Genomic DNA, 15,156 nt, shown 5'->3' with positions numbered 1-15,156 from the left:
TCGTGAGACCACCACCTCTGGCCGCTTTGTCCAAAATGAAACTGTGTCAAATGGAAGCAGCAATCTGGAGTGGGGAAGGAAAGGAGGATAGCAGGATAAGAATGGGTGGAATGAAGTGAGTGCTGCCTGGCAGTATGCAGGGACTAGACCTTGGCGGACAAGGCTGCCAGGTGAAGTGTCAGGAGGATGGGGGAGGGGGAGTGGAAAAGGAGAGTAGCAGAGAAGGTGAAAAGGCCAGTGGGTGCACATTGGCAGAGAGCGGTGCACAGTGAGGGTAGGGGGGATATGAATTGGGAGGACGTAATGACAAGACAGAGGGAGTGGAAACTTTTGCGTGGAAGTAGTGGCCAGGATAAATTCAGGATAGAGAATGTGTCGTAAGGAGGATAACTTCTATCTGCGCAATTCAGAAAAGCCGGTGGTGGAGGGGAGAATCCAGACGGCACGGGATGTGCAGTAGCTGTTTAAGTTAAGCATGTTATGTTCTGCCGCATGTTGTGCCTCAGCATGATCCACTTTGCTCTTAGTCACAGTTTGGTGGTGGAAAGTTGTTGGTAGTCGTATCAATATCACAAGCTGTGCAGTGATTGCAGCAGAGCTAGTATATGACATGACTGCTTTCACAGGTGGCCTGGCCTCTGATGATGGGATAGCATAAACCCCTGACAGGACTGGAGTAGGAAATGATGGGCAAATGAATAGGGTAGTTATTGCACCTGGATCATCCACAGGGATGTGATTCCTGGGAGTGGTGTATAAAGGTGGACTATGATGTGGGTGGGCGATGGAACACTACTTTAGGAGGGGACGGAAGTTCACCTGGAATTCAGTGACACCTGTGGTAGTAATCTAAGCCACCATGACAGCTGTGGACTTTGTGTACATTATCTTCCAGTAAGATAACTGACTGTGTCACAAGCCAAATTCTTTCTACAGTGGTTTGAGAAGCACGATAGTGAACTGACACTGATGTCTTGCTCAGCAAAATTTGTCTGATCTGAACCAGATGGAGTGCAATTTAGGAGAACTGCGTGGCCTATGCTTAGATGTTTTGCGACACACACATCTGAAAAACTACGAAAAACCTGTTGAATTCACATCATACAGAATTGCTACTGTATTGGGTTCCAAATGGCTATGAAGCAGGTGGACGTGTTTCGCTCTTCTGTGTAGTTCGAAAATTTGTATGACAGGTAGACGTAAGACTAATTGTGTACGTAGAGGAAAGTTTCCGTAAAATGCAGGCTACATTGCCAAAACAATGTGATCTACCTTCACGAGGTAGAAGTATTACAGCTTCTCTTCTCCACAGTTTCATGCTATGTGCCTAGGGTAGGTCCTTGTAGAATCTGAGCAGTCAGTCTATCTTGTCCTCAAGCGATACTTCAATGTCACATACCATTCACCTCACCTGATGCATTTTCATTAGGGGAGTCTTTACTACATTAAAGAACTTAAGCTCAGTATCTTTCTCAGTGTTTTGTAGAGTAATTTGAAGTAATATCACTTTTATGAACCATAAAAAAGTCTTGTAACAATTAGTTACTACAAAATGAATTTGCCTTTCTTCAGAAAATTGTCAAGTATCTGACATCTATTTCTAGAGTCCATCTCTGACGACAGGAGGGGAAGTAGATATTACAGAACGTGATGGAGGAAACAGGAGTCCTGTAGGCGCAAGAGTGATTGGTGGTCTGCCAATTGCCCAGTACGAGGGTTCTCCTCGGCGTTACGGCCCCAGGCAGTCGTCCGTGTCTCGCCATGGAACACATTCAGTCAGCTTGCCGAGTGCACAGAGCTTGCTCAATTCTCCCTCTGTGTATCCGCCTAGGCCTGGCTTCCCACAGAGAATCCTCACATCACAGCAGCAACAGGCATCATCTCAACAGCCGCAGCAGCAACAGTCACCACAACAGCAGCAGCAAGATGAACAAGAGGTAAGAATGCGTCTATTGTTCAGTAGCACAATGCTGTTCATTTTCATAAAAAGATGTTGTATGGAACTTCCTAATTAAATACTCAATCAATTACCAGTGACATATGTAGGATTAACTGCTTCAAGTGGGGAGGGGTGGTTGTTGTAGCCAAGTCTTTTTTTTAATGATTTATTTGTACCACTTGGTTACAAGGACACACTGTGTTAACTCGGTGCAAAAAGTGATTGCAAATTGCTGTGTGTTTCCAGCTTCTAAGTGTTTCAGTAGACTACTGCCTTTCCATTTGTTTGTAACTGAGATCACAGTATTCGGAGAATATAGATTACTAATACACACTTCTCTCCCCTGTACCCCACTAACTACAGTATGTATTCTGCGGTTGATGTTATTCTGACTTTTTATTATTTGTTCCTCAGGAATGATAGAGCTCATGGGGTTGAGTGAAATTAAAGATAGTTTTCTTATTGGCAAATTTCCATTATTCCTGGCTAACATCTTGTAGTTGAATTTCAGTGTCGCTCTTACAACCAGCCGTTAGTTCATAACTTATTTGTTTAGTCATGTACAGATCATTTTACTGTAATATAAATATGCCTGAATTATACTAATAAAACACAATTAAAAGATAACTAATGAGCAGGCATATTATTACCTACTGGTCTGTTTAATTCCAAGCCTCATGTACATTATTTATTCACATCCCATCGTGAATCACTGCACACATTGCACTTGCTGCTCACACTACACATCAAGTCGGGATATACTCAGGTAGTTGAATTAGAATTCTTAATTCTGTGTGTGTGTGTGTGTGTGTGTGTGTGTGTGTGTGTGTGTGTGTGTGTGTGTGTGTGTGTGTGTGTATTGCTGACACAGGCCTTAATGCCCGAAAGCTGTAATTGTGTGAATCATTTTGTTCTGCCTATCATGACTCAGTGTCTGCGCTATATGGTGAGTAGCAACTTTCCTTCTCTAATATTTTTACATCCCGTCCTGACTTTTCCATTGATTAATTCTTGAAACAGGTTTTGTATTGAGCCCTATTATTGTTAATTATTATTCATATGTCCATTTTCTTTCAGTTTGAATATATTGTGCTTGCTTTCCTTAAGAATTTGATCGAAAAGATAAGAAGTAACCTTTGTGATGCATTTATGATTTTGGATACATTTCTGATTGATGACTAATTGAACATATTGCTTTTATAAGCCTGTTTGGTGACATTTGCTACACATAATTACGAAAAGTTCAGTTATACATTTTGCACAGTGTGATCTTAAAGGCTTTACTGGATTCTAAAGACAAAATTCTCAGAGTATTTCCATCAGCTTCTTCTAGATGCATATCATGCTTACAGACTGAGTAGGAAAGCTGAGAAATAGTGAGATGTGAGAAGTGTTCAACACTCAGTGCTTGGTGAGATGGGTGATACTGCAGTATAGGCACGGCTGTGAAGTATCACACATAGCAGTCAAGGACAAAAGGTTAAGAATCAATTTTTCTTCAAATGAACTGTAGAAATACTAGCATAATGTTAGTAGCACTTCATAAACTGTACTTGAATACTTACAAAACTTTACGGTTCTCTCTCTCTCTCTCTCTCTCTCTCTCTCTCTCTCTCTCTCTCTCTCCTCCTCCCTCCTCCCCTCCCCACACACACCCCTTCTCTCACGTTCCCCCCCTCTCCCCTCCCTTGCCTGTCTGCTCCCCTTCGATTCCTCTCCTGTGTTTTTGCAAAGTCATGTAGAAATGCATTTCACAAATCTGATCAGTCACAGTTTACTGAACTAGTATTTGCGAAAATAAAAATATTGTATTCAATAAGTGGATAAGCAAGGCACTTACGCCAAGTTTCTGCTGAATATATAGTAATTTTTCCTCTTTGGTTTTCAGACAGAAACTGGCAGTAGTGGAGGAGATGGTACAGGGACAGGAGCCTTCGACTACTTGTACGAGTTTTCTGAAACACGGAAAGTACTGGAGGAGTTCTTTAAGTGTCCACCAGAAAATTCTGTGAATCACACACAACAGCAGCAGCAGCAGGCTGCATCAGACAGTTTCAGAGAGCTGGAGTACGAGTTGAGACGGCAGGCGGCAGGCAGCGCTTATGTAGGGCAGAGATTGGCCAAGGAGAGGCCCGACCAAGAGGACAGCCCACGCAGACCGATGGGTGGCGGCAGTGGCGGTGGCCTCCTCGTAAGCTGATAGATTGCATGTATAGTGGGATAACTGGCAGGGGAGTTGCAGAACTTAGGCTCATCGAAGTTACGTAGCAACTTATATTATGCTTGCAGTGGAAACTTGTGGGTTGTAGTGCTTTTAATTAGTGAGACACTTGTGATTTTATGTAAATACTTGATTATGATTTAATTTTCTTACAGGAAGATTATGCGTGTTATGCAGAGTGGCGTGCTGCAATTACTGTGCCAACTAGTGTGAAAAATTGTACATATTTTTGGCACATTTCAGTGTCTTCGAAACACTTTTTTCGTGTTATATTCCAATTTCCAAATTTTTCTGACACAGGGTGGCAGTATCCCCATTTTCTGCTGAACCAATGGAAGAAGTAAATTACTCTTGAAACTATAGATAATTTTTCATGTACATATACATAATGAGGCATGTGTTTTAAATTTTTAAAAACAATTTTATGATTACATGAAGGCCTTCACATCAGACTGCTTACCAATCTCTGAACTCCATACTCATAAAAAATTTGCCACCTGATTTGCCAACTGCTGCTAGATGACTCTTTTTACACCATCATTGTCATAGCACAGTCCACCAAAATATTTTTTTCAAGTACAGGTAGTCACTTGTTCTAACATCTGTTTTCTCAAGTGATTGGGCGTCAGCTTTTTACACCAGTTCTTCAGTGGTGAAAGTTGGTAGCCCATTTCGTACTTTAATAATAAACATTAGTATCACAATGATTTAATGCTGTAGCCACTTTTCTTACCCTTTCATTGCTCATTTTTTTTTTCTCCATAAACTTAACTAATTTGCAGATGAATTTTGACTGCTGTCATGCCTTCTGCATATGGAGAATGAATTATCACCACCTTTTTGACATTTAGTGGAATTTTCAAATTAACTGACACAATTAAATAAGCACAAACAAATGTAAACAGGGTTCAGTTCTTTTCGACAATCGTGTCTGTGAGTAGCCAATAGATGCAGATTCTCAGCGGAGACGGCAGACAGTGAGACTGCAGTGGCAATATTTAAAAACTTTATTTACTTAAAAAAATACATCTTGTCTATAATTTGAGCAAAATGAAAATATACCTGTTTTCAAGAAAAAGAAATCTTCAAGCACCAACATTTTGTGACTGTATTGAAGTTATTAATGGCATTCAAAATCCAAACAAATAAGGCCCAAGCATTTTAATTAACTATGTTTGTGGCATTGTGGTTAGCATCATTGGTTGATATGCTGCGGGTTGCCAGTTGAGACCCAACCACCTGAAATTGTTATTTAGTATTTATAGTTTCTGGAACATTATTGAAGTGTAGTGTCTCAGATTTATAATGTTTGTATATTCGGGAACGTTCTGTGTTTGCATAGATAGCTGCCCACTCTGGCAGGAGTTCAGTTCCGTTCTGATTGTAGGTTGGTGTAATTGATAAAGTTGCTTTATTGTAAATGATATACTTCACTGACGACCCTGCCTTCAGATTTGGTCTTGATTGTGGTTTAGACATGTCATTGTTTGGTGGAGATGCCAGATACTTCAGAACATCTGCACCATGTTGGCTTCAGTTAGCCAACAAAAAAGCTGTTGCCTGTGTGGACAGGAAGTGGAGTAAAAGCAATATGTCAGTCCAAAGATCCGTATATTCAGGAGACAGATGTATTTGAAAACATCAGTAAGTCAGCTGCATATCAGGTATGCATCAGTGTTTTCTCGAGACACTGGTCAGGACCCTACGAAATGGCTGGAAGAAGTAGACCACTTTGCCAATAGAACTGGGATGACAAGGTGTGTTTGGCAAATGTGTAAAAGTTCAATAGCTGGGATAAATTCCAAACCCATCTGAAGAAAATGTTCGGCAACATTCAGTACCAAATCCACCTGGTGGAAGAACAGTTCAAGAACAGGGTCCAAAGTCACAGGGAAATGACATGGTGATACATATAGAATGTTTTTGTACTATGTCACATTGTATCATATTGTAAATACGAACATGATAGAAATCAGCAAAATCTCATACTTAATGAAAGGAGTCTCAGAAGACATGAACCAAAGTCTTCTGGTAAAGGATGTTGCATTGACAGAGGAATTTATCAAGCGGTACCAGCAAATCGAGGGAATGCAACAGAGACGAGTTGAATGAAAGACATGTGACAAACAGCCACAATGAACTTGCCTCTCTCACATGCCGAATAGAGGAAAGAGATACAACAGTATGTGGCAGCAAATAATGTTGAAGTAAGTACACTAGTAATAGCAACCATAAATGTTGACCCCATATGTCAGAAGGTAGTAGAGAAGTCAAAGGGTAGGTGTATTGATCATTGGAACCAATCTCCTCGAACATGCCATGAAGAATGGACTCAATCAGCTCGAACTTATGATGCAACTGTCAAATGAAAACCCAGCATCTGACCAATGCAGGTACAGTCAACTCGTATGCCAAGTAAAATGCCCCATAGAAAAACAGACATGTGCACTCTGTAAGGCAGACACAAGGCGGCTCTGCACACTCTTATTTAAATTGCTGCTGTCTGGGCAATGACCACACCACAGAGAATTGCATGGGGTCTTTGTGAAAATAATGAGGCCACTGACCAACAGGTAGGATATACATTAAAACAAAAAGTGCGCTTTCATTTAAATGCATTTCAAAACATTACGGTACAAAACTTTTCAATTTATGATATTTTTTGAAAAACTCGTTACGGTGGCGAGCTGGGTTTTGTGCGCGTGTTTTGTATTAATAGACAGTTTCACGCCTGCCCCCTTTCATTTTCTCTCTGAACACACAGCACAGTTCTTATGTTTGTTCCCACGAAGCTTGTTGATAATGTTCAACTGTCCATTCAAGTGTTCCTTGTCATCAGAAGTTGAATGGCGTCCTCTTTTCTGCCCTATATTTCTTTCTTTGCCAAGTATGTCTCTTATAACACTTTTATGAAATAGTTTGAGAGACAGATGTTCAAGTTGTTTCTCTCAGTGATTCTTGTGTAGCAAATGGCTGTTTACGAGTCCTATCCCCAACAAACAGAAGTACAGCTGTTGCCACCACTTCAGACTTTTCGCTAGAAAACCATAGCTCGAAATAAAATGGTCAGATCAGACAACTACACCCATCTTTGAAGTATAATCAATAATCACATTTGGTTTCATTATTTCTTCCCTTCCCCTTCTGTTTCTCCTTTCTACAAGTGACGTTGAATTATTTGCTTTTGTAGAAGGCATAAGAACAATTTATCTTGCCATGGCAGAACCATAATTTTACTATTTGGGAGGCATTTTATTTCCTGTTTATTCAGACGCAGATCTCCGTTCTTGGTTGCGACTGAAAACTATTTGCAATTGGCCTGGATTGTTCCTGTGACACACACATTCTGTTTAAACAGCTCATCAGCTATGTAAAAGTGGTCACTGTACAAATGGTACCCTGATTGCCCTGTAGCATTTCTGATATTAGCCTGCAATTTAAGAGCTACTCTCTCAGAATTATTCCAGTCTGGACAAATCAGTGACTGTTGTTATAGTGCCAAAATAGGTTATAAAACTGCAAATACAACTGTTTGATGAATCCAAAATCACATAAACCGTGTGTCCCCATTTTGTTGGTTTTTGAGAAATACACATTTTGAATAACTTGTGGCCATTGGATGATACTGTAGATTGATCAGTGGCTAAATACCTGTATGGTCAATATATTTCGAGAAACTTGGGGACAAGTAATCCAACACATTCTTCACTTTACTCAGACGTGACTGAACCTGAGTGGTGATGTGTAGCACTCGCTGGATTAGAAACATGAAAGTGCTCAGAAAATTTGCATAAATCACCTCGAGTAAAAAGTGTGAAAAGAAGTCGGATGATTGTAACCATTCTCTTGAGGAGGAAAAAAAAAAAGTCCTGCACGTACTTACACTTTCAGAATGCTGCATTCAGTAGCACAACATGAAAGCAGTTCGTTTCTTCCTTGGCAAAACTTCTCCAGCTGAATGTTGTAGAAGTGTCACTTTATGTATTTTTGCTGTAGCATCCCTGTTCATTTGGTATGCTATTTGTTGAAATTAAAAATTAACTGGAAGAAACCAACTGATGATGATGGAACATTACCAGTTTCAGTGGTAATACCACACTTTGAATCGTCAAAGGGAAAATATGTAAAGTCAGTCATTTTCTCTCCACATTCGCCACAAATCTTGTGCTGAATCACTAGAAAAAGGCACATTTTTCACATTTTTCGTCGTCCTCTTTGCTAGAATTGTTCAGAAATGAACCAGTTTCATCAAAATCACTCTCACTATCATTGTCACTTATAGATTCCTCTAAAAACTGTAAAATATCTTCCTAAGAAAAAACTGAACATGAGGAATTAGCCACTATGCACACAAACTTAAACGTAATAATTCCATAAGTCCTTTCAGCACAACTACAACAGTTTGAGACTGAGTTAACACAGGTTCCCATAGAGGCAGCACTAAGTACCATTGATGTGTAGTACTGTCAGAATCGAGAACTGAGCATGTGAGAGCCGCAAAAAATCGTGTCAAATGAGGCTCAAAATAGGAGCAGAAAACGAAATTCACAATCTCGAGTGCCACTTGATGTTGGAGTGGAAAGGGTTAGAGGACAGAGAACAACGCAGTGACATGTTTTCACTGTGGTTGCCCTGGGCACATTGTGTGCTACCGCATGGAGAGAAGGCAAGTGTTCGACAACCATTATATTGCTAGATGCGCCAATCACTGTACCCCTGGATGAGGTCGCTGGAGGTCACTCTCCACCATGCTGCATCCATTACAGGTTGCCGTACAAAGGTACTTGCTGCTTATCTAGACTCTAAATTCAGGAAAACTAAATCAGGTGACCATCTATGGAGGTGAGGCAACCATGGATGAAAATGGTCAATGGACAACAGTCACCAATATGTCTGAAATCTCATTGACATTGTCATCAATGGCTAACCTATCCAGGTACTAGTTGATTCAGGAGCTTATTTTTTTCTTATGTCAAATGCTTATTGTTGTCGGGTAAGGATGATTGTTCCGTGATACAAAAGCTATTGTGCTGAAGGAAACAAGGGGGAGGTACATCCTGCTGACAGGATGTGTCGCAAAAGCAACTATCAGTGACAGAATGCAGCCTTTAGAATCTGTCATGTTAGCAGAATGCAGTCATATTGTTATTCTTGGATGGAACTGCTTGCAAGCACCACAGGCAGTTGTAGACTGTGGAAGATCGGACGCCCAGTTAAACTTTGAAGCTTGTCTGTTTGCAAGAAGCTACTCAGGTTCACAAAACTGCCATGCAGTTCTTATACAAAAGTCTGGCCAGAAATAGTACAGAGGTTTTCACCAAACCTTAAAGAATTATATTTCAATGAGTGGCAAGTGCTATTCCAGTGCAACTGCCATACATTAATTACATACTGAGCATCACTCACTAATACTAACACTGTATGTTACTCCCTTCATCTCTCTCTAGCAATCATCGTCAGTTCTTTTGAGCAACAGATACACTCCACTCTTGCTTTGTTTCATGGTTGTATATATAATCTAAGTTGGATAGAGGCTCAATGAATTTAAACTTTTTGTCTAGAGTTGTCACTGTCATTGTGCCTTATTTCCTGGAAACCATGCAACAATCCGTACGGTGGGTGAATCAACTGTAAAGGTGAAGATGGTCCTGCTGTATAGATGATCCCATTATCTGGATAAGTTATGGCAATGATTATTTGGTTTGTGAAGGGTATCATTAACAGACTTTCTTGGAGAAAGGAATGTCGAATACTCGACAATACCCCAATGAGAAATTAGATTGCTTCAAGTGGAAATCGAAGGAAATGTAGCCCCATTTGGTGAAGAACAATGTGCTTCATTGCCACAACATTGTGCCAACGCATTCATCTGGAGTTCCCACATCAAAACTGCATGAATTGTGTTATGCACTGATGCTGTGCCACTGTTTCAAGTGACTTTGCACTTTCTTACTTCTTGTTCTCAAAAGCGAAGAAATGGCTTATAGACTAAAGATTCTGCTTCAGGGAGGTCTTTGTCAAGACTGGAGAATCTTAACAATGTAAAAAAAGACAGATTACTACTTATCGTAAAGAGGACACATCAAGTTACAGACAGGCATGATTAAAAGGCACTCACATGTAGCTTTCAGCCACAGCCTTCGTCAGGACACACACACACACACACACACACACACACACACACACACGACTGCCAACTCTAGCATTTTGGGCATTCCGCTGTGTCTGAAAGCTATATGCGAGTCTCTCTTAATTGTGCCTGTCTGCAACTTGACGTGTCTTTTTTTACAGTAGGTAGCAATCCGTCCTTTCCTACATTGTTTATATTCCTACCTGGAGTTTCCATCGTTTGACAGGAGAATTTTATTGAGCCTGACACTTTGTATATTTAGAGAAGTTAAAAAAGAAGCCAGGAGATTAGGAAAAATGTAATTCTTAAAAGGATATTACTTTGCAAAAAATGTGTTTGTCCCACCTAACACAAGTAATCACTGAACTGCCCTTCCAATATTACAATAATTTATTACTCTCTGAAAAATACTTCTGTGCACATAAAAGTCAATGCATAAGCTGTATGCGTCTGAGAAAGTTTTGCTATATAATTAGCTTTGTAATATGTTTGAAAGTATCTCACTGAATATTTATTTCTCCAAGTATCGGTAATTGATATAATTTCAGAAAATTCTCTCCAATATGAAGTATGACAATTTAAAAACAAAACCGTTTTCATTCTGCAGGGCAGTCAGGCAGATCTTTCTGCAGCGGGTTCGGGTTCAACTGAAGACCTTGGAGACACAGAGGTTGGACTGCAGGTTGGCCATAGCCGGAACTTCACACTTTCTCCAGAGACTACGGATTGTGATTCGAACTGTGGTGATCTCGACAGTGAACTATCACTTACTCCAGCACCAGAAACCATTGTAGGACAAGGATTGGACAGCAGTGGAGAAGGACCATGTTCCAGTATCCCTCTTCCGAGGCCTGCAATGCCTGTATTAGAGGATGGGCTGTCATCTGGTCATGCCTCTGATGCTGACAGTGGTACTGGTCCAGGTGGAAGGCATGGGCCATCACCGTCACCATCTGGAAGGTTGCTACCAGGTCTGTAACCAACGCAGAAAAGCTTATGGTGGTCTAAACGTCCATGTCAACACCCATGTTCTGTATTGCTGCTTGTTGCTTGCTGATTTGGATGTTAATACCCATTAGATTACATGATATTTCTTATTAGTGTGTGTCAACAATCCACTAATCGTCTGAGAGAGAAAATAGTGAAACAGACCTAGAACATTGGTCTTTCAGAATGTCACAGCACATATTATGCGGCTCTATTTTTCTAAATGCAGATGTTGAATACCAACAGTACGTAGTCATTCTGTCACATTTCATTCCTGGGATGAACAGCTAGTTTTTTGCAGCCAATGTTTTTGAACATACTAAGCAGATACCTAGTTTGAAAGTAATTATACTCATTTTACATGTACCACTGCTCTCTATATCAGCGAGAAAATAGGTCCTCTGCTCTTGTTCATGGAACTCAAGGATATTGACTTGTCTAGCACCTGGACTTCAGATTGTTGCAATTGTAAGAAAACTTGAAACAAGATTTAGTAGAAAATCCATAAGTGCTGACATTTATTCATTCTGGATGACTCCTGATATGTTACTAAATCGTAACTCTCCAGGGCTGTTTTGACTCGTCTGAATTATTTGAACTATTGTGCATTTATGAAATTACTTCATCCTTAATGTTTAAATTGCTGTATTCAGTTTCTTTGATCGGTTATTATTTTGAACATTCCACAAAAAATTTCTGTTGAGTCATATGAACCATCTAAATCTTCCACTACTGACAACGGAATGTACAATTCAGTGCAAGAACTGAGAGAAATATCACAAAATGACCTAAGAGACAACCAGCTGAAAAATCCAAAATGCACAAGCTTGACATATTTAATGTAAAGTAGTGTTCCTGACACCTGTACTGCAATGTGTTGAAAGTTCCATTATTAATGAAAAGAGAGTCTGAGGAAAATTCACAAAGTAAAAACCGTTTAACTTTAATAAATTCAAGAAACATAATTTAGTAATAAAAATGTGTCACTTACAAAATAGAAGGCTAATTTGTTTCTCTACGTAACAATCTCCTTTGTTCAACCATTTTCCTTATGTGTCCGTGATGTTTAATATTTCTGTGTAGTAGTTGACTGCTGCCAGTGTGTTAAGTCAGCTGTTCACTGTTCTTCTCAGCATTGTTCCAAAATGTTTTCCACCGAGGGCCTCCTCAAGCATCATGAAAAGATGAAAATTGCTTGGAGAAAAGTCGAGCTTGTTGGTGGGTGATCAGTATTTTCCATTCCAAATTGAGCCAGCAATTGTCTGGTTTCAATAGCAGTGTGAGGTTGGGCATTATTGCGAAGAAAGAAAGAATTCTGAAAGAAACAATATTATGAAAGAGAAAGTTGTACTCGCCATATAGCGGAGATGCTGTGTTGCAGGTAGGCACAACAAAGACTGTCATAAATAAAGCTTCTGGCCATTTGGCCATTGAGGCCTGCGGCAACAATAGATGTGTGTGTACACACACACATGCACGCACACACACACACACACACACACACACACACACACATTATTGCTTGCTGTAGTCTTCTAAGGGTATCACAATGTTGCTCTGCCTTGATTGTAGTGCTATTTGGCATGAAAACCACCAAAAGAACACCATTTCAGTCCCAAAAAAAACATCACTTTGAGTTTCTGTCGAAGCAGTCTTCTTCTCTTGTTAAGTTATCACTGTGTTCTGCATGATGAATGATAATGCCACTCAGTGATCGACTCTTGGTCTTGCTCAGGAACCCACCTTGCACAAATTTTGCTAAATGTTCAGACACTATTTCACCTAGAGAAGAAAGACAACTATTTCAGGAAGAATGGTGTAACTCTTTCAGGATTGTGCATATGTCTTGGACTGGTTTTGTTCTTCACTTGCATTTTCAAATCACCTGTGATGAATGGTAACATTGAAGTCGACTTCAGTCACACTCATTTGTTCATTGATTGTTGATCATTAAACACCACTTCATCACATTACTTTTGTTAGTAACTGTATTACGAGTAAATGGTAATTTTCTGCAAGTTTCAACTTCTGAACATTGATAAATTGAAATTGTGGCACCTCTGACCTCACAGTAGTTGCTGCTGTATCACACAGTTCATTTTAAACATGATAACGTTGGAAGCTGAAGAAGTGAATTAAAATTTGTGCTGCTGTCGGAACTCAAACCCGTGTCATCTTGCTTACTAGGCAGATAGGCTGATCATTACACCACAACAGCATTATGATAACATAGCTGCACGAACTACCCACTTGTTTCAACTGACTCTCCTACAGCAGTGAGACAAGAAGTCGAGGAAGCCTTTTGGCTTCAGGTAAAAGCCTGATATTGAACTGTGCAGTGGGATTATGCTCTAGATGATTACTTTCTGGATTACACTTTTAGATTTGTCTTACGAATATCCTTTAATTATGTGACTGTATGGTATGTAAGCACTCAAATGATATGATGGTTACAGACATGGCCAAGTACTTTCACTTTCCAATATTAACAACATTTTGTTTCATCCAGTTTAAAAGCAGCTCAAATAACTGGCAAACACATTAACTTAATTAATTAATTCTCTCTATTTTTGCAGATGGACTAGAATTGTCAGATACTACATGAACTTAAAGGGATTAATGTGATACTGTTGTGGCAGGTTCTGCAGTGGCTACTGCTGTTACCTCACCACAGATGCAGGCTACACCTCCACCACCTGCACCTCAGCCACACCGCTCAATTGCAGTTCCGGGGGACGCTACATCTGCGTCAACGAGCACTGGCTCTGCATCTGGTAGCTCTGGTGGGTCGGCCACTTCTGCATCGTCAGTAGAAGCGGCAATCAGGGATATCAGGCTCGCCTTGCAGCGCACTAAAACGTTGACACCACCTGATCCTGTACCTGACGGACCCGATAGATCGCCTAGTCCTGTCTGGGTGCCACGGTCTCGGTCAGTACTGTCAATAGTTTCTTAATTTGTTAAGTTTTGTTGCATTTCTTGTCACTGTCAGTTATTTAACTGCAGATAATATATGAGAAATTACCTCACACAGCCATATCTAATAGCAAGTATATTTGTAAATGTAGGTTACAAACGCAGTGTTCCAAGACCTCACATAATTATGTAAACATAAATTTAACAAAGAACGTGTTTCTGATACTGGAGAAAATTACTACAGATAAAGTGTTCGATAATAGATGAAACTGTAGAATAAATAAATAACAACAGAAGTTAGAAGTTGCTCAGAATTGTTACCGTAATAGCTGTATATAAAATGAACTATAATAATGTAAATATAGGAATAACAAATAAACATTGTTGACATCTGTAGAATGAAATAAAGTAACAGATGCATACTCTGTTCGAAAGCATTAATTCTGAATATATTTACACACACCAATTTACAATGTTAGTGGTACAATTCCATCCAGTTCTCCATCACTGCATTTCAAATTGGTGTCAGAACAGGTGCCGTCGGTGTCATCATCAAGAGAAATCATTAACATTCATATTCATTTATAATTATGTCTGTAATATATGCTTCTCTAAAAAAACCACCAATGTAGTCTAATTTCTTTCTCCATGAGGTGATGTCTGCATAGCAAGTCCTTCACATAATAGCGTTTCCATGTGTGTTATGGGGGGGGGGGGGGGAGGGGGGAAATATATATATATATATATATATATATATATATATATATATATATAAAAAAAACAAAGATGATGTGACTTACCAAATGAAAGTGCTGGCAGGTCGACAGACACACAAACATACACACAAAATTCAAGCTTTCGCACCTACGTGGAATGTTTCCCTCTATTATAACCATATATATATATATATATATATATACTAATTTAAATGTAAGTTTTAAAGTTACTCCAAACCAATGTGTG

At 39.7% G+C, this 15,156-nt stretch overlaps 1 protein-coding gene across 6 annotated transcripts in view; it reads left to right on the top strand.

Annotated features, from left to right (window-relative positions):
- Nucleotides 1-15,156, top strand: part of LOC126483630 (uncharacterized) — a 497,523-nt gene that overhangs the window by 264,138 nt on the left and 218,229 nt on the right. For all 6 annotated transcript variants that reach the window (XM_050106684.1, XM_050106680.1, XM_050106683.1 and 3 more), the window contains 4 exons: nucleotides 1,605-1,937; nucleotides 3,828-4,130; nucleotides 10,898-11,261; nucleotides 13,917-14,208. In XM_050106684.1, coding sequence (XP_049962641.1) covers nucleotides 1,605-1,937; nucleotides 3,828-4,130; nucleotides 10,898-11,261; nucleotides 13,917-14,208 — 1,292 coding nt within the window. The remainder of the gene's footprint in view (nucleotides 1-1,604; nucleotides 1,938-3,827; nucleotides 4,131-10,897; nucleotides 11,262-13,916; nucleotides 14,209-15,156) is intronic.

Source organism: Schistocerca serialis, chromosome 6 (assembly GCF_023864345.2).
Source record: "Schistocerca serialis cubense isolate TAMUIC-IGC-003099 chromosome 6, iqSchSeri2.2, whole genome shotgun sequence".
NCBI classification, from domain to species: domain Eukaryota; kingdom Metazoa; phylum Arthropoda; class Insecta; order Orthoptera; family Acrididae; genus Schistocerca; species Schistocerca serialis.
Note: the sequence above shows the minus strand (reverse complement) of the source record. Positions and strands in the feature narration are given on the sequence as shown.